Genomic DNA, 14,587 nt, shown 5'->3' with positions numbered 1-14,587 from the left:
GATCCTCCCCCCTCTACCTCTGCCCTGGTAAGGCCTCATCTGGAGTACTGTGTCCAGTTCTGGGCTCCCAGTACAAAAAGACAGGGATCTCTTGGAAAGAGTCCAGCGGAGGGCCACAAAGATGGTGAAGGGGCCTGGAGCATCTCCCCTATGAAGAAAGGCTAAGTGAACTGGGTCTGTTTAGCCTTGAGAAAAGACGACTGAGAGGGGACCTGATCCAGGTTTATAAATATCTGAGGTGTGGCGGCCATAGCGGTGAGGCCAGTCTCTTTTCAGTGGTACGTGGAGACAGGACGAGGGGAAACGGACATCAGCTGCAGCATAGGAAGTTTCGCACGAATGCGCGTAAGAACTTCTTCACGGTGAGGTGACGGAGCACTGGAACAGGCTGCCCAGGGGGATTGTGGAGTCTCCTTCTCTGGAGATATTCAAGTCTCGCCTGGACGCCTACCTGTGCGACCTGGTGTAGGGAACCTGCTTTGGCAGGGGGGTTGGTCTCGATGATCTCTAGAGGTCCCTTCCAACCCCTACAATTCTGTGATTCTGTGATTCTGTGAAAACTGTCCTCTTTGAAAAGGGAAAAAGACATTGCTGGCACCCATCCTAGTTACTGTTTACTGAACAAAGGGCAGTCCTTGCTCTGAAGAGTTTTGTTACAAATAACACTATTTACAGCCACTCATCAAAATAAGATGCAAAGCAACTCAAAACAACACAAGGTGGCAAATGACAAACTTTGTCAATTAGAATGTGATAAACCTTGGGCTGTTTGCTCTTCTGCTCTTATTTTGTTTATTTGGTGTTTTTTAATTTCATATAAATAGGAGTGCCTGAGGATACAGAGCAGGGGAAGCAGATGGACAAATCCAGCAGACACACAGAAACACCACAGTGATTTAAGCATTCTAGATGTATCTTAACATAATCTTGTTGATATTGAACATCCAAATCTACTATGGCAGAAATTAGGGCTTTCTGAAGTTCTGGATTTGTTTTAATTACATTTTAGTTTTCAAGCTTGTGGGACACACTTCACAGCCACTTTTACATTTTCCTCCTGAATAGGAAGGCCTAGAAAGTTTGCTATTTTTTTTGTGTGTAATGAGAACCAAAATTCTGTTATGGTTCACTCTGATAAGATATGGATCTTCGCGAAAAATACCAAATAGACCAAGACTTGCAGTAACAAGGACAAGAGCTGACAGTGCAGTTTCCACTGCCTCAGCACTGATGCTGAATTTCCAGCCTTGTCCTGCGCCTTGCCTGCTCCCCATCTGCTGGGATTCGAAATGGAAAGTGAAAGGAAAATATTTATGGGAGTAGTAATAATGTGTGTGAATATTTCCTAGCTTTTGGGATCTGCTTGGGTGAAGATACGATTGCAATATTTTTTATTTGTGATATAATATCATATCAGCTGAAAGGCTTTCAGGAAAGGACAAAACTGCTGCTAGGAGGTGGGCTGGGACAGGGAAGCACCTAAAAGAATTTGGACAGGGGTGGTGGGTAGGCGAGGGAGCACTCCCCAGTCAACAGCATGGCTCAGCATGGTCTCCAAGCTTTCAAGAAGCAAGGCTGCCACTTTCTGTCTGCCTCAAAACCTCTGAACCCACCAAGGATCCTGCAGCTTGGTAAGCTGTGCACTGGGCTGTCACATTTCCATGGCAGCATCCCAAGGAAGTGCTGCCACTCTCCTGCACACGCTGGACTGGCAGGCTGCACCGCACCCTCTGCCCATACTCACTGTCAACCTGCAAGGTGTTGGACTGAAGCTGTGGGTGAAGACGACCAAGAGACAAACTTTCACTCAGATTCTTGTTGAATGCTAACACATTTACCAAGACCTGCAAGAGAATAAAAGACCCCAAATAATAAAAATGTAGAGAGAATAGGAAAAGTGAACTTCCTGAGCATCCTCCTTATTTGTAGCTCAACATCTGCAAATGCGGCAGGCAAAGAAGAACGTGAACTTTTTTCCAAACTGCATGAACTAATGCAGGTTTTCACAATGTGAAGAGAACCTTGAAATACAGCCTGTATATTGTTGTTGGAAAAGTGGTACATTTCAGGCTCACATGGGCAATTTGTCACACAGTTCCTGCTAAATTAGGAGAGTTGTTAGTCTGGAACATGACATAATTTCTAAAAATGTATTTCTTTATGCCAAAATATCAGCATGTGACTTCTAACAAAGCATAAGGAAGCAATGGTTGGCTTTAATTTTGCCCTGAATGATGCCTTCCAAGAGATAAGGAAGACAGGAACCAAATTTATTTTTAATAATATGGTACTGTTGCACAAATAATGAAGCTACTGCCACGTGCTTCACTCAGTTACAAATTATAAATTATGAGGAGCTCCCCAGTATGTAGTGAATGCTGAGCAGGGTAGAATTTAGTCTGGACATACCAAAATACATTTTTCATAAGATAAAAAGAGCTACAAGAGGCACACAGCCTACAACATCAGGATGGACAGTTTATGCTGCAAGAGGGGACCCTGCTCAGTACGGAGCCCAGCAGCTCACCCGGACACGGCACTGACCTGAACGATGCCGCTCAAGGCTTTGTCCCCGCTGTTAGCTCCCAGACTCAGGTACGTTCCGCACATCCCCTCCGAGGGCCTCACAATGGTGGGCAACAAGAAAGATAGGGGCCGTTTCCGAGGCTGAATGAGATTTTGCTGCAGGAAAGATGTACCAAAAACATTCAGCAAGGAGTTGTGCAGGTTAACTTCTTGCTCCTTCCACTGGAGCCAGCAATTGCACCTGTGCATTTTTATAAGGCTGTTATTGTCACTGCTGTCATCATGCTCTCTGAAGTTAACAGGACTCAGCCTATTTCATGCTCTCAGAGCTCTTTTACAGAAGATATACAGAGCCATTTACCCACTCCTAATGTACCAACAGAGAAAACTGGGACAATTTTCAATACATGGCAAGAGGAATCAACAAGGCAGTGCTTGATGCTACCAGTACTGGTCTGTAATTTTTCTTTCAAAGACCTGAAGATTTTTCTTCTACAATTTATTACCTTAAAATCTGCAGAGCAATAATTCATAATGGGTTACTAATTCAAGTCCCCAGTGGACAATTGCTCTAAAGTGCATCTGGACTACAGGAAAAATAGCTACCTGCAACACACAGCTGTGCTATGCTGTTTGATAACACCACGTTATAGTGATAACTGATGCACATGTAGCCTCCTGCTTACTCTATTTCAGCAGCTCATATAGTGAAAAGATAGGAGCTTTCTATAAACAGCTCTAAGTTATTAATAAGCCACCAAATAACCTCATCACGGTGGAGATGAGATTGCAATTAATAAGAATAGTGCAGGCAGCTCAAATAAAGAATTTGTTGTGCAGTTCATTACCGGCCTGGGAATGGAGTGGTTCATTGTTTTGTTTTGCCAGGAGAAGTCCAACATCTGGCTGTTCAGGAGCACTCCAGAGGGTGTCATTATTCCACTACCAAATGGACGATTCAAAGAACTGAAAAGAAATGAGAAGAAACCTCATAAATTTTTTCACAGTGTATACATCGAGGCCTTCAGTGATGCGGTTTTCTGTCCCGTCTTGGCTTGACAGAGAGTCTGCCATGTTTTTTTAAGATATGCACAGTGGAAGTCTCTGTGTATTGGAACAGGCTCTGTAACCATGTGGGTGACAGAAGATCAATCCCTCCTTGTGTTCAAGGATTCCCCCCAGCTGGTGGGTCTGCCTCCATGCTGCTGAATTCATCTGTAACCTCTCTACGCAAAGCGAGGCCAATCAAGACATGTGAGAGCCATGGATAGAGCTGGTAGAGCTGCACAGTGTGGAGCAGCACCTCAGGGCCTTCTCAGCTCCACCCCAGCTTCTCCACTCCTCCTGTTGCAGGACTAACTGTTGGAGCACGGGGCCGGGGACTTTGGGAATGCCATTCTTACAGTAAGGATCCACACAAAATGTCTCACGTGACTACAGTTCTTGCCAGTCTCTCCCCTTCGGGGTTTCTGGAGGAAGAACAGGGGCCAGCCCAGCATGCTGGACACCACAGCGCTGGGCTGGGTTGTGTGGGAGCGAAGCTCCCGCTCCATCTGGCAGCACTCCAGGTCTGGCTCTGTCCTGCCCTGCTGAACCTGCTTCTTCTCCCTGCTCCCATCCTCTGAGCGCGTTGTGAAGACAAGTAAATCCTTTACCTTACAACTGCGACAATGAAGTCATCGGGTCCCATGACAAGAACCTGGCTGGCAGCAGGTCCGCTCTCCACAGAGAAGTGAGGCAGACGGAGATCCGACGAGAAGGGCTGGGACTCATTTATCAGCTGGCGCAGGGAATCAGCTTCTGATTTACTTCAGCGGTGAGGAAGGGAAGGAAAAAAGAAGGCGATGAGCGCAGGAGGCCAAATATCTCTTGGTCTCTTGGTCGGAGGTTCATTTACACAGCTGCAGGATTGCTTCTCTGTGGAGCCTGGCACTGCAGACGGGGAACTACCTCGCTCAGCCAGCAGAAGGAGACGAAGTGGCTCTGCCCACAGCCACCAACCTCCCAGGCTCTACCCATGGACATGAACTCCACCCTGGGAGATGAGAGGTGTCACCACTGGCTGAATGCTGGTTCCCTGTGTGCAAAGGAGGTCGAGACAGATTCAGCTCTGTCCACCAGCTGTGCTTAAACCTGGCTCTGCAGGAGGCTGGGCTGCAGTCCCAGGCCTGGCCACTCCCACACCTCTGGGGGTGCTGCAAAGGCAGCTTGTCTGACCCCCCTGAGATGGAAAACTTGGGGAGAGCAGAAAGCGGGAGAAACCCTCAAGACTAAGCAGGACCTCTGTGTGAGGACATCCTATGTTTCATCTCCACAGCCCCGTGGTATCGGCTCTGATCCTCGTGGGAGAGTGAGCATGAGGACTGAGCTTTCCTCAGTAAAATAGAAATAGAAAAAAATCAGGTTTCCTTGTGTGCAGGAAAGAGGAAATCCAGGAATGATACCCAAACCACGCACCTTGCAACCACCAACGCGCCCATCAGCCTCACACCTACCTCAACATGCCTTCTGCAGCATGAACGATGGATGCATCATTGGATGGGTCTCCCAAGTTGCTAGCTAGACTCAAAGCGATTTTTAATGTCTAAATTGAACACACAAAGGAGACGCAGAACATCAGTTAGGTGGTACTGGAAATATCACTTCTGATACTCCAAACAGGACGTACCTGCTCTGCCAGCATGTTGTCAAAGCCTCAACTCAAATGTCTACCTCAGTGAAAAGGGCTGCCACACATGGGCATAGGGATCAAAGGGGGTCAGATTTTCATGGCAAACTGCAATCAGGGAGAGGCAAGTGTATCAAGTAATTTTTGTATACGTTCCACCTTTCAGGCAGTGTTTTCCAGTTGGCTTAGCCCAGCTAAGTTCAGCAGTATTGCCAGCTGGCAGGCAGGATTGCCAACATGCTACTTTCTTTCTATTTCTTTCTTTCCGTTCCTAAGTGGTCACCACAATAGAAGAGATCACACCAAATCCCAGTAGGAAAATGGGTCCTGGGCTTGCTGTTTCCTCTGGGATGGCATAAGACTGTCAGTTTTCAGGTCATGCCATTTTCATTCAAGTTTCAAAAGAGCTCATTTCCATTTTGATATGCACCGCTCATCAACAACCAGTCTTGAAATGCCATACTTTATCTTCTGATGTATAATTCAGAGCATGATTAACTTCTGGACAAGGTGGTGTTTCCATGAAACCATGACCACCATAGCATAGATAGGATGTACAAGCAGCTTGGTGGCCACTGAAGAGCTTCCTTGAAACAAGCAGAGCATATGTCTAACTCATGGGCTCTGGTTGTTTCAAGGAAGCTCTTGGTCATTAGCACTGAATCTCAGCAATGTGATCAGCTTTGCAATCCTGAGAAATCAGGATTACGTGTATCCTGAAGTGAATGCCCTTTATCTGGAGGATGCTGCTCCTCACCTGTGACATGGTAACTAGTGCAGAACAAACAGATTCATTTAAAGTTCCCTGAAGAGTACTCAAAATAACTTTTCTGAGTCATCCTTCTCAGCCTCTTCATAGTTCTAGCAGCATGTAACACCCCCAGTTGCTGTATTTTTGCTAAGACAGTAACTTTCCTGTGCTGTCCAAGGTGTCCTCTACAAAAGCCTCTGTAGCATAAAAGGTGGAAGAAATCAGTGGGATACCATTAGATGCTGCAGGGTCATTCTCACATACAGGAAGTGGGCAAAAGCCACAGTCTGGTCTTCCAAAAAGGCTCTGCTTAAGCTAGAAAAGAGTTCAGCTGAGCAGGGGGCTCCAGCATCTGCACCTATCTGATGCAGCAGCACAGCTCAGATTTACACCTTAGCTCATTCACCTCTGGGAATCACCTACAAACATTTTTGTATAACCAAGGAATAAATGAATCATTCTCTAGCAGCACAACAAAGTCAGCCAAATGCTGACCCTCCTCTTACCTCTGCAATCCAGTGCAAGATATTCCCCCTGGATGCTAGATTTGTGATGTTAAAGCCCTCGAGGATATTCAGTGCTGTGATCAGAGCAGGACCTGCATGTGGAGGTGGGGGACTCAAAACAAGATGACCTGTGAAGAGAAGAAACCTCCTTGAACCACCTCTGGTGTATCAATTGCAGTTGGTAACTGCAGGAAACACCCCGGAGGGCTTTTCTGCAGATGCTGTTACACTGTCACTTCCTATCAGGTGAAGTGCATGACAGTGGGTCAGGCAGCAGTATTTACCTTGGTATATTGTGTGGACAGGATTCTCCACTGTAACACTGTAATTGCTGAAGTCTTCCTCCTCCAAGACTCCTCCATTGTTTTGGACCTGAGTAGGAGAGCAAGGCACCGCACGCTGAGAAAGCTGGGTTGAGGCTCCTGCTGGCCTGGGTGAGCAATCACTGTGTTGTTAAGCAACTGACATGAGACCCCTGAGCCATGTTCTACAGGATCCCCTGAAAATGTGTACTTTCATGGCCTTGGTGGCTTGGCTAACCATTCACCAGCACTGGAAAGCTCTGCAGCTCATCTTCAAAAGCCCACTCACACCATGGCTGCCTGCAGAAGTTCTGCCTACCCACCAGGAGGGGATGAGCACTGCCTTGCAGCCTTCTCTGGGTGGCAAGGATGAATACACTAAAGATTATGAAGTGTCTGAATAATGCCAGGAAGGACACTGGGTGCAGCAGATCTCCAGCAAGAGAAATCTTTAGCTCCCAATTTCCACCCTATTTTTAATTATAGCAGGTGATAAGGGGGGATTGTGTACTCTAGGTCTTCCCATTATACTTTTTCCCTGGGTTGGTAATTTTCATGTATGCAGTAAAGGTGGGTAATTCCCTCCACTGCAGGTCACAGAATCACAGAATCACAGAATTGTAGGGGTTGGAAGGGACCTCTAGAGATCATCGAGACCAACCCCCCCTGCCAAAGCAGGTTCCCTACACCAGGTCGCACAGGTAGGCGTCCAGGCGAGACTTGAATATCTCCAGAGAAGGAGACTCCACAACCTCCCTGGGCAGCCTGTTACAGTGCTCCGTCACCTCACCGTGAAGAAGTTCTTACGCACATTCGTGCGAAACTTCCTATGCTGCAGCTGATGTCCGTTTCCCCTCGTCCTGTCTCCACGTACCACTGAAAAGAGACTGGCCTCACCGCTATGGCCGCCACACCTCAGATATTTATAAACCTGGATCAGGTCCCCTCTCAGTCGTCTTTTTCTCAAGGCTAAACAGACCCAGTTCACTCAGCCTTTCTTCATAGGGGAGATGCTCCAGGCCCTTCACCATCTTTGTGGCCCTCCGCTGGACTCTTTCCAAGAGATCCCTGTCTTTTTTGTACTGGGGAGCCCAGAACTGGACACAGTACTCCAGATGAGGCCTTACCAGGGCACAGTAGAGGGGGAGGATCACCTCCCTCGACCTGCTGGACACGCTCTTCTTAATGCACCCCAGAATGCCATTGGCCTTTTTGGCCACGAGGGCACACTGCTGGCTCATGGCCAACCTGTCGTCCACCAGGACGCCCAGGTCCCTCTCTGCAGAGCTCCTCTCCAGCAGCTCATCCCCCAGCCCAGGTCCTCAGTGCTTGAATTATGATGGAGATGAGTTAGGGCCATCATAACAGCACTCTGCTGGCCTTAAAAGTCCCCTGGCACAAGTAATGCTCTTAGTCATGGTACAGGTGTTACCATATTCAGAGCATTCCCTGGAGAGCACTACTCTGTACCTTCCCATGTCAGGATTGAAACAAAGGACTGTGTGCTTGGGTGATTTTCCACCCCTCCCTTCACTGAAACAATAAACACTGTGAAGCTGATGTGGGAAGCCAGCACTTTGCTCTGTAACTAAATCTGGAATAGAACACCTGATCCCAGAGCTTGCTGGGCTCTTTGTGCTGCAGCCCCAGAGCTGGGGTTCCTTGCATCACCAGCCTGGGACTCTTCCTATTCCTCATTCTCTGCCTCTGCTGTTGTCCATGTGAAGCAGTAGAGGTTTCCTAACACACAGCTCCTATCTAAGGATTGAGCTGAATAAGCCCATCCCAGACTACTGAAAATACACTGAAGAAGCATCACATGAACAACGGTAGCCAGGAAAAATGGTGCCACCAGCCACCCTGACTGCAGCTACCTAGGTATAAAAGTAGATTTCCAGTACTGACTACATGAAAGGACTCAGCACACTAGTGAAATTTTGTATAGCTGTCACTGTGACTAGAGCAGGTTGGGTTCTTTTTTGCTTTGTTTGCCATTGCTATATTTTGAGAGCACAACTAGCTAGCAGACAGGGCTCACCTCAGAGATGATCTCCTGGCTCAAGTTTCCACTGTAGAAGGCTGAAGTCCCTTCTGCTCCCACTTGTTCCAAGACAGCTGCGAGGTCCAGGCGCCTCACAAACATGCCAGGCAACAAAGGCTGGCCATCTGGCAGGAAGGTCTCCCGAAACTTGTCGGAATAATTCAGGTCTTTAAGCTCACTCACAGCTTTGGCTGTGGAAGAGAAGGAGAGGGGCAGAGGAGGGACATCCAGAAACCCCAGGATGCATGAATGTGCAGGGGACCTGGGAACTTGCTGCTGTCTCTTGCCCTGTTTCCAAACCAGAGAGCCTGAATGCAAGGGATGGATCACACCCCCGCTGCAGCTGGGAAGGAAATCTAGAGAAACTGCCACCTTCTCACTGCCCTGACAAAGGGCTCCAGGTTTGCTGTCACTACACACCTCTTGCAGCTCCCTGCTTTGTCTCGCTCCCGCCACCACCCATTCCAGATCCAAGGTGCTCTGATTTCCCACGCACAACCACCTAAGCTATCCCAAGCCCTGCAAGAAGCCACCCTCACGGAAGGCTCCTTTGTGCTGTGTGCCACCTCAGCTCCCCAGCATGTGCTCACCCAAGTCGTGCGTGATGTTAAATCCGTCCTGGGCGACGGCAGCCACGAGGCCCAGCAGCTGTGACCAGGGGAGCCTGCAAAAGGAGGGCAGCCAAGGAGACATGTGCCCATGTGGATTGGTGGGGCAGACAAGCTCTCAGTGAGCTGGGCTCAGGGCTAGCAGTGGCCAAAACAAGCACAGGGCTTTTAATGGGTTGTTTCTTTCAAGCAGGTTTCATGATGTACCCCAAAGGAAAATGTCAGTGCAGAGATAGGGAACTGGGCACCTCTGGAGCAAAATGTCACATCCCTGAGCAAGTTATTCAGACTCCCTCTCTCACTGCTCTAGCAGGGCATCAAGCACGACTGCATTTCTCAGGATCCAGCTAAAGAGAGAGCTGAGAATGCATGAAAATGCACAAAAATGTTATTCACATGTTTCTGAGAACATTAATTTTCCATCTCCTTGGAAAGCACGTGAAAGAATTTCACTGTGCTGAAAACCTGACCTAGCTGAATTCTTTTGTTAAATGAAGCAACAAAACTTGGGTGTGCTTTTCAGCATGAGCCTCTGAGCACCTGTTAGCTGATGGTTTTGACTGGCGGCTGAGGGCATGCTCTGATGGAGAGGGGCTGTGAGGGAGCCTGGGGTACAGTGTGCGCAGGGTGGGCTCTTACCTGCCATGCAGCTGGTGTGCCTGGTGCATGCCTTGTAGCGTGCCTGGCACCCCCACGAGCAAACCTGGCTGTAGAACGGGAAAGGTGAAAAAGAAGAGTGAAATGCAGGGCCTCTGGCTGCAAGTTGAGGAGCTGCGAGTGATGCTCGGACAGAAAGTGTGTGGTCTTTAAGGAAAGTGGAAGAGGTCTGTGGCAAGACACTAAATTAGTAAACAAGTCTTTGGAAGGAATGAGGAAACTTCAATCCCAGTGTCAATCCAATTTGGTCAGGAGAAATAACCCACTGAATGACATGGGACCTTGCTCCCTCACGGCACATATGTTCTCCCAAATCACCACTGCCAGAAGTTGCCCCACTCCCTGCCCCTGCCCCAACCAGCTTCTCTGCTCCCCATGCCTTGCAGGCTCCAGGTCTTCTGGACATAATGCAGGAGGGTTTCCCTTGGCTCCCCATGCTCACATGGCCCTGGGCCTCCCATGGTGGCCTCCTGTCACTTCCCTGGGCCTCTTTCACACTGAGAGGCCAACAAGAGGGCCCCAGCCCACCTGGTCCTGCTGGAGGGCTCCTCACCTTGGTATCCTTCAGCAGATCGCCGTCCTGCGGGATGCCCAATGGAGCCACCTCACGGAAGTCGATCACCTGGCTCTGGTTCTTCCGGATGTCATGGACCAGCATCACCCCACCCCTGTGGTGAGAACGGGGTCAGTCATGGCATCGGCTGTCCCCATCGCCACCACTGCTGTGAAGCCCATGCAAAGAGCAGATCCTCATCAGGGATGAAGCTGATCAGTGCCTGCCAGCATGGCCAGAGGGCTGCTGGCCCTGTTCCACCACTAGGTTGGGACAGCGTGAGATTTTCTTGCTAATCCTGGCTGGTTTGCAACAAAAGAGGGGATTTACTTACAACGGAGCAATATCTTGCCCAGCCTGGAGGTGCTGTGGGGTGGGTTTGTGCAATGTCCTGCACCTCCTGTAGCTCAGGGACTCTGGGAGCAGAGGGGAGATCGGGCCAGCTGGGCTGGAGATTGGACTCCAGCTGGCGAGGAGCAGAGCCTACCCAGAGAAGTGCTGGATATCTGCAGGCAGCGGGCCAAGGCCTGAGTGCTGCCAGCTCCTGGCACCCTGCACAGGGGCTCAGCTGCACAAAAGCACTTCCCAGCCCTCTCCAGCCCATGTCTGGAACTGTCCTGGCAACTGCTACTGTAGATACAGGGATCTCTGTCCCTCTCTGTGGGGCCAGACCCTGCTGGGAGGACACACGGGAGCAGCTGGCACCTACCCGCCAATGCCTGAGGTGTGGGGGTTCACCACTCCTGCGCAGAGCACTGATGCGATGGCCGCGTCCACTGAGGAGCCCTGCTTGCTGAGCACCTCGACGCCCAGTGCTGTGCAGCGGGCAGCATCTGTCACCACGGCTCCACGCTGGAAGAGCTGCCAATGGAGAGAGGATTGCCCAGCTCTCTGCCTGCGTGGAGCTGCAATCTGAGTGCCATTAAGAGTGCAAGAAATTGAAAAGAGCAAAGCTCTCCCAGTTCTGAATGTGCAGCCAGATCTGCCCTGCTGTGTGGGACATGGTGATGGTGGCCGTGACCACAGGGTGCTTTGTGGCCATTCTCACTCAGGCTGCAGCAGGAAATGTTCTGCAGTACATTTCTCCAGGAGACGGTGTGATCCCATGACCACACTGCATTTACTTTGCACCACCCCACATGAGGGGTCAGCAGGAGGTGTGGTTCTGATCTCAGCAATCCCCCTGCACGAAGCCTTGCAGAGAAGGGCTCTCACACAAGGATCCCTAAAACTATGCAGGTGGAGTTGTGGGAAAGGTGCCTCCGCTGCTCAAAGAACTGCTCTCAGAAGGCATTCACACCCAGCTTGGACACCGCTGGGCACACAGCAGCGGGGCTGCCTGCTGCACCTAGGACCCTCGGCTCCATTGGGCACAGATGCCTGCACCATGCGAGAGCTCAGCCCTGACAGCAGCAACATGAGAAAGCTTTCAGGCAGTTGTGGGTAGGGTTGCATACTCAGCACCGGGGTCTCACTGACACTGCTAGGGCCAATCTGCTGGCAAGAAGGAAGGTGAGGGAACGCGCATGTCCTAAGCCAAAATCCACGGCATGCTGCAAAGCCACTGCTTTGTCTTACCTGAGGGTCTCCAAAGTAGATCTGCATGATCAAGGCCACCGTGACCCCTGTGGCGAAGGTGAGGCAGGCAGTGATGATGACGGTCAGCCCATCCTGCTGGCAGCTGCAGTCTCCAGAGAAGGGGTCCTTGCTGGTCTCTCGCAGGGGGGACGCATCCTGACTGCCCATCTCCGAGGAGGACGAGGGCAGGCGCTGGAGGCGCGCGGACTTCAGGAAGGAGTCTGGGTCTTTGTGGGCAGCAAGGAGACAATAAGAGTTAGTGATTGAGCAACAGGGGGCTCCTGTTGCATAGTTTACCTGGCACTAGTGTTACACCATGCCGCATCCAGCAGGGCTACTACTTTCCCTATTGGTATGAGCTCTCAATAGACTTTCTGGCTCAGGTGCTGCTCCAGGTTGTTTTATTGTTCCGTTCCTTTAGCTCAAGCTATCCCAAGATTACTTTCCTGGAGATTAAGAGGGGGAAAAAACTGAATTTTTCCCCACTCATCATTCTTTAGGGGCGGACCCATGATTACTGCCCTGTTTGGATGGGTTCTAACACAGCACTGACTTGCAAACAGGTCTCAGAAATGCAGCAGAACTGAACATTACAACTTAGAAAAGCAGCAGCTGTATCTGGAACTGTACTTCAGCACCTTAGCAAAACAGACTCAGGCACAGGAAACACATCCACTGATTCTTGATGAAGTGGGAGCAGAGAAGAGCAGGCCTGCAAATGGGACCTCTGCAGGTCCCCCAGCCCTGGCTGCAGGGAAGGCTCTGCATGAGTCTCTCCCTTCCTCTGGCTGACGAGGCTCACTGAGATCCAGCAGGGTGCTGAATGCTCAGCCTCATGGTGGTGAACACAATGGGAAAGAATTTTGCTGGGCAGCAAGCAAAGCTCAGGATGATCAAAAGGTCTGAGACATGCCTTGGCTCTCAGCTCACATCAGCTCCGAGGGGTAGGCTGGCTCAGCACCCTGGGCATCACAGCATTCCCATCCCCACCAGGCACCGTACCATTCCAAGCCAGGAGCTCCCAGGTGAGCAGGTCCAAGCAGGCATGGCTGCAGCATGCAGTGGTGTTCCTGGCATGGGTGGTGGAGACTCCCTGCTGAGGGGTGTCACAGATATCCCACAGGGCCTTGGGCAATTGCTCAGCTTGCATGGCCACAGTGCTATGCTGGGACAGCATGGCCATGATTCGCTGTAGGGAGTTGGTCCAGTCACAGAATGCACCAGCACCAACATTCACCCTCCTTGGCCCTCAGACCCCACCTGACTCAGAGAAGCTGTGAAGGAGACCTGGTTTTATGTGGAGACCAGCACTGTGGGGACACAGGCCCACCTCAGCTCTGGATGTGCTGTGGTGGGGACAGCAGAGGCCGGAGCTACTTGCAGGTGTGCACTGCAGTGAGGGACACTGCAATGCTCTGAGGTCATTATCCCTGTACCCACCAGCACTACAGGGACACCTGTTAGCAATGCCTTCTGTGCTGCAGAACCCAAAGGTCTGGATTCCCTGCCCGGGAAGCCTGGCAGATGATGTGATATGAAGAAGCGTGGATGGTTTTTGCAAGACACACACACATCAGATGAGTGTGAGGCTCCACGTGGCAGCACAGGAGATGCATGCAGCTCTTCCAGGTGGCACCTGGGGATATGGTGAAGACACACACCCAAACGGGACCTCCACACAAATCTCTGCTTGTGCCCCCCATGCAAAAAGAGAGATTTGGCACTGCTCCTGCCAAACTTCACCTCATCACATCCAAAGGCAATGGGGTGCTGCGGGGAACGGGATGGCAACAGACAATGGAAACTGCACTCAGTGTTCACAGCACAATGAGGCCAACAGACAAGGGCTGAGATCCATCTGCAGGCTACAGTGCAGCCCAGGAGCAGCGTGCACTTGGGCTGTGGGTCCATTTGTGAGCAGGCACCAGTCCTCATAGTCAAACCTTCCTGTGAGCCACCGGCCAGGTTGGGAGCAGGCCCTGGGGACAGCGCAGCCCCATGGCAATGAACTGTGGCCCGGGGTGGACACAAGGAAGAACTTGGGGCTGTGGAAACCACCTCGTGGTGGGGTCTTTGGGGACCTCATGCAGTGATGGATTCTGTCACTTGCAGAAACATGAAATGGAGGAGAAAAAAACAGGACTCTATTTACAAGAAAGTAATAAATTAAAAAAAAAAGGCAAAAGGTTTTCACAAGCATAAAAGGAACACCTGACTTTATTAAAGCCATGCATCTGGCAAGGAGCAGCGCCGGCTCCTTGCAAAACCCCTCACGCCCGCTGCTGGCACGGCTGTCAGGGCAGCTCCGGCACGTTTGCGGTGGGAATGTGGAACGCGGAAACGAGCAGAGGATGAATGACACAGAGCCGCGGCGTGACGGAGCCCCGCGGGAGGAGG

The 14,587-nt window shown here is 50.6% G+C and overlaps 1 protein-coding gene across 1 annotated transcript in view; it reads right to left on the bottom strand.

The window, feature by feature from the left end:
• Positions 1 to 14,587, bottom strand: part of GGT7 (gamma-glutamyltransferase 7) — a 19,575-nt gene that overhangs the window by 4,522 nt on the left and 466 nt on the right. Inside the window, exons 3-15 of the mRNA XM_019622072.1 lie at positions 12,191 to 12,493; positions 11,322 to 11,473; positions 10,613 to 10,727; positions 10,042 to 10,109; positions 9,385 to 9,458; positions 8,792 to 8,985; positions 6,736 to 6,823; positions 6,452 to 6,579; positions 5,022 to 5,110; positions 4,182 to 4,334; positions 3,375 to 3,492; positions 2,545 to 2,682; positions 1,745 to 1,844 (exon numbers count right to left, since the gene is read on the bottom strand). Of these exons, the coding sequence (XP_019477617.1) occupies positions 1,745 to 1,844; positions 2,545 to 2,682; positions 3,375 to 3,492; positions 4,182 to 4,334; positions 5,022 to 5,110; positions 6,452 to 6,579; positions 6,736 to 6,823; positions 8,792 to 8,985; positions 9,385 to 9,458; positions 10,042 to 10,109; positions 10,613 to 10,727; positions 11,322 to 11,473; positions 12,191 to 12,493 (1,720 nt within the window). The remainder of the gene's footprint in view (positions 1 to 1,744; positions 1,845 to 2,544; positions 2,683 to 3,374; positions 3,493 to 4,181; positions 4,335 to 5,021; positions 5,111 to 6,451; positions 6,580 to 6,735; positions 6,824 to 8,791; positions 8,986 to 9,384; positions 9,459 to 10,041; positions 10,110 to 10,612; positions 10,728 to 11,321; positions 11,474 to 12,190; positions 12,494 to 14,587) is intronic.

The sequence above is a fragment of the Meleagris gallopavo genome, chromosome 22 (genome assembly GCF_000146605.3).
Source record: "Meleagris gallopavo isolate NT-WF06-2002-E0010 breed Aviagen turkey brand Nicholas breeding stock chromosome 22, Turkey_5.1, whole genome shotgun sequence".
Lineage (NCBI taxonomy): Eukaryota > Metazoa > Chordata > Aves > Galliformes > Phasianidae > Meleagris > Meleagris gallopavo.
This window is presented reverse-complemented; position numbering and strand designations above follow the sequence as displayed.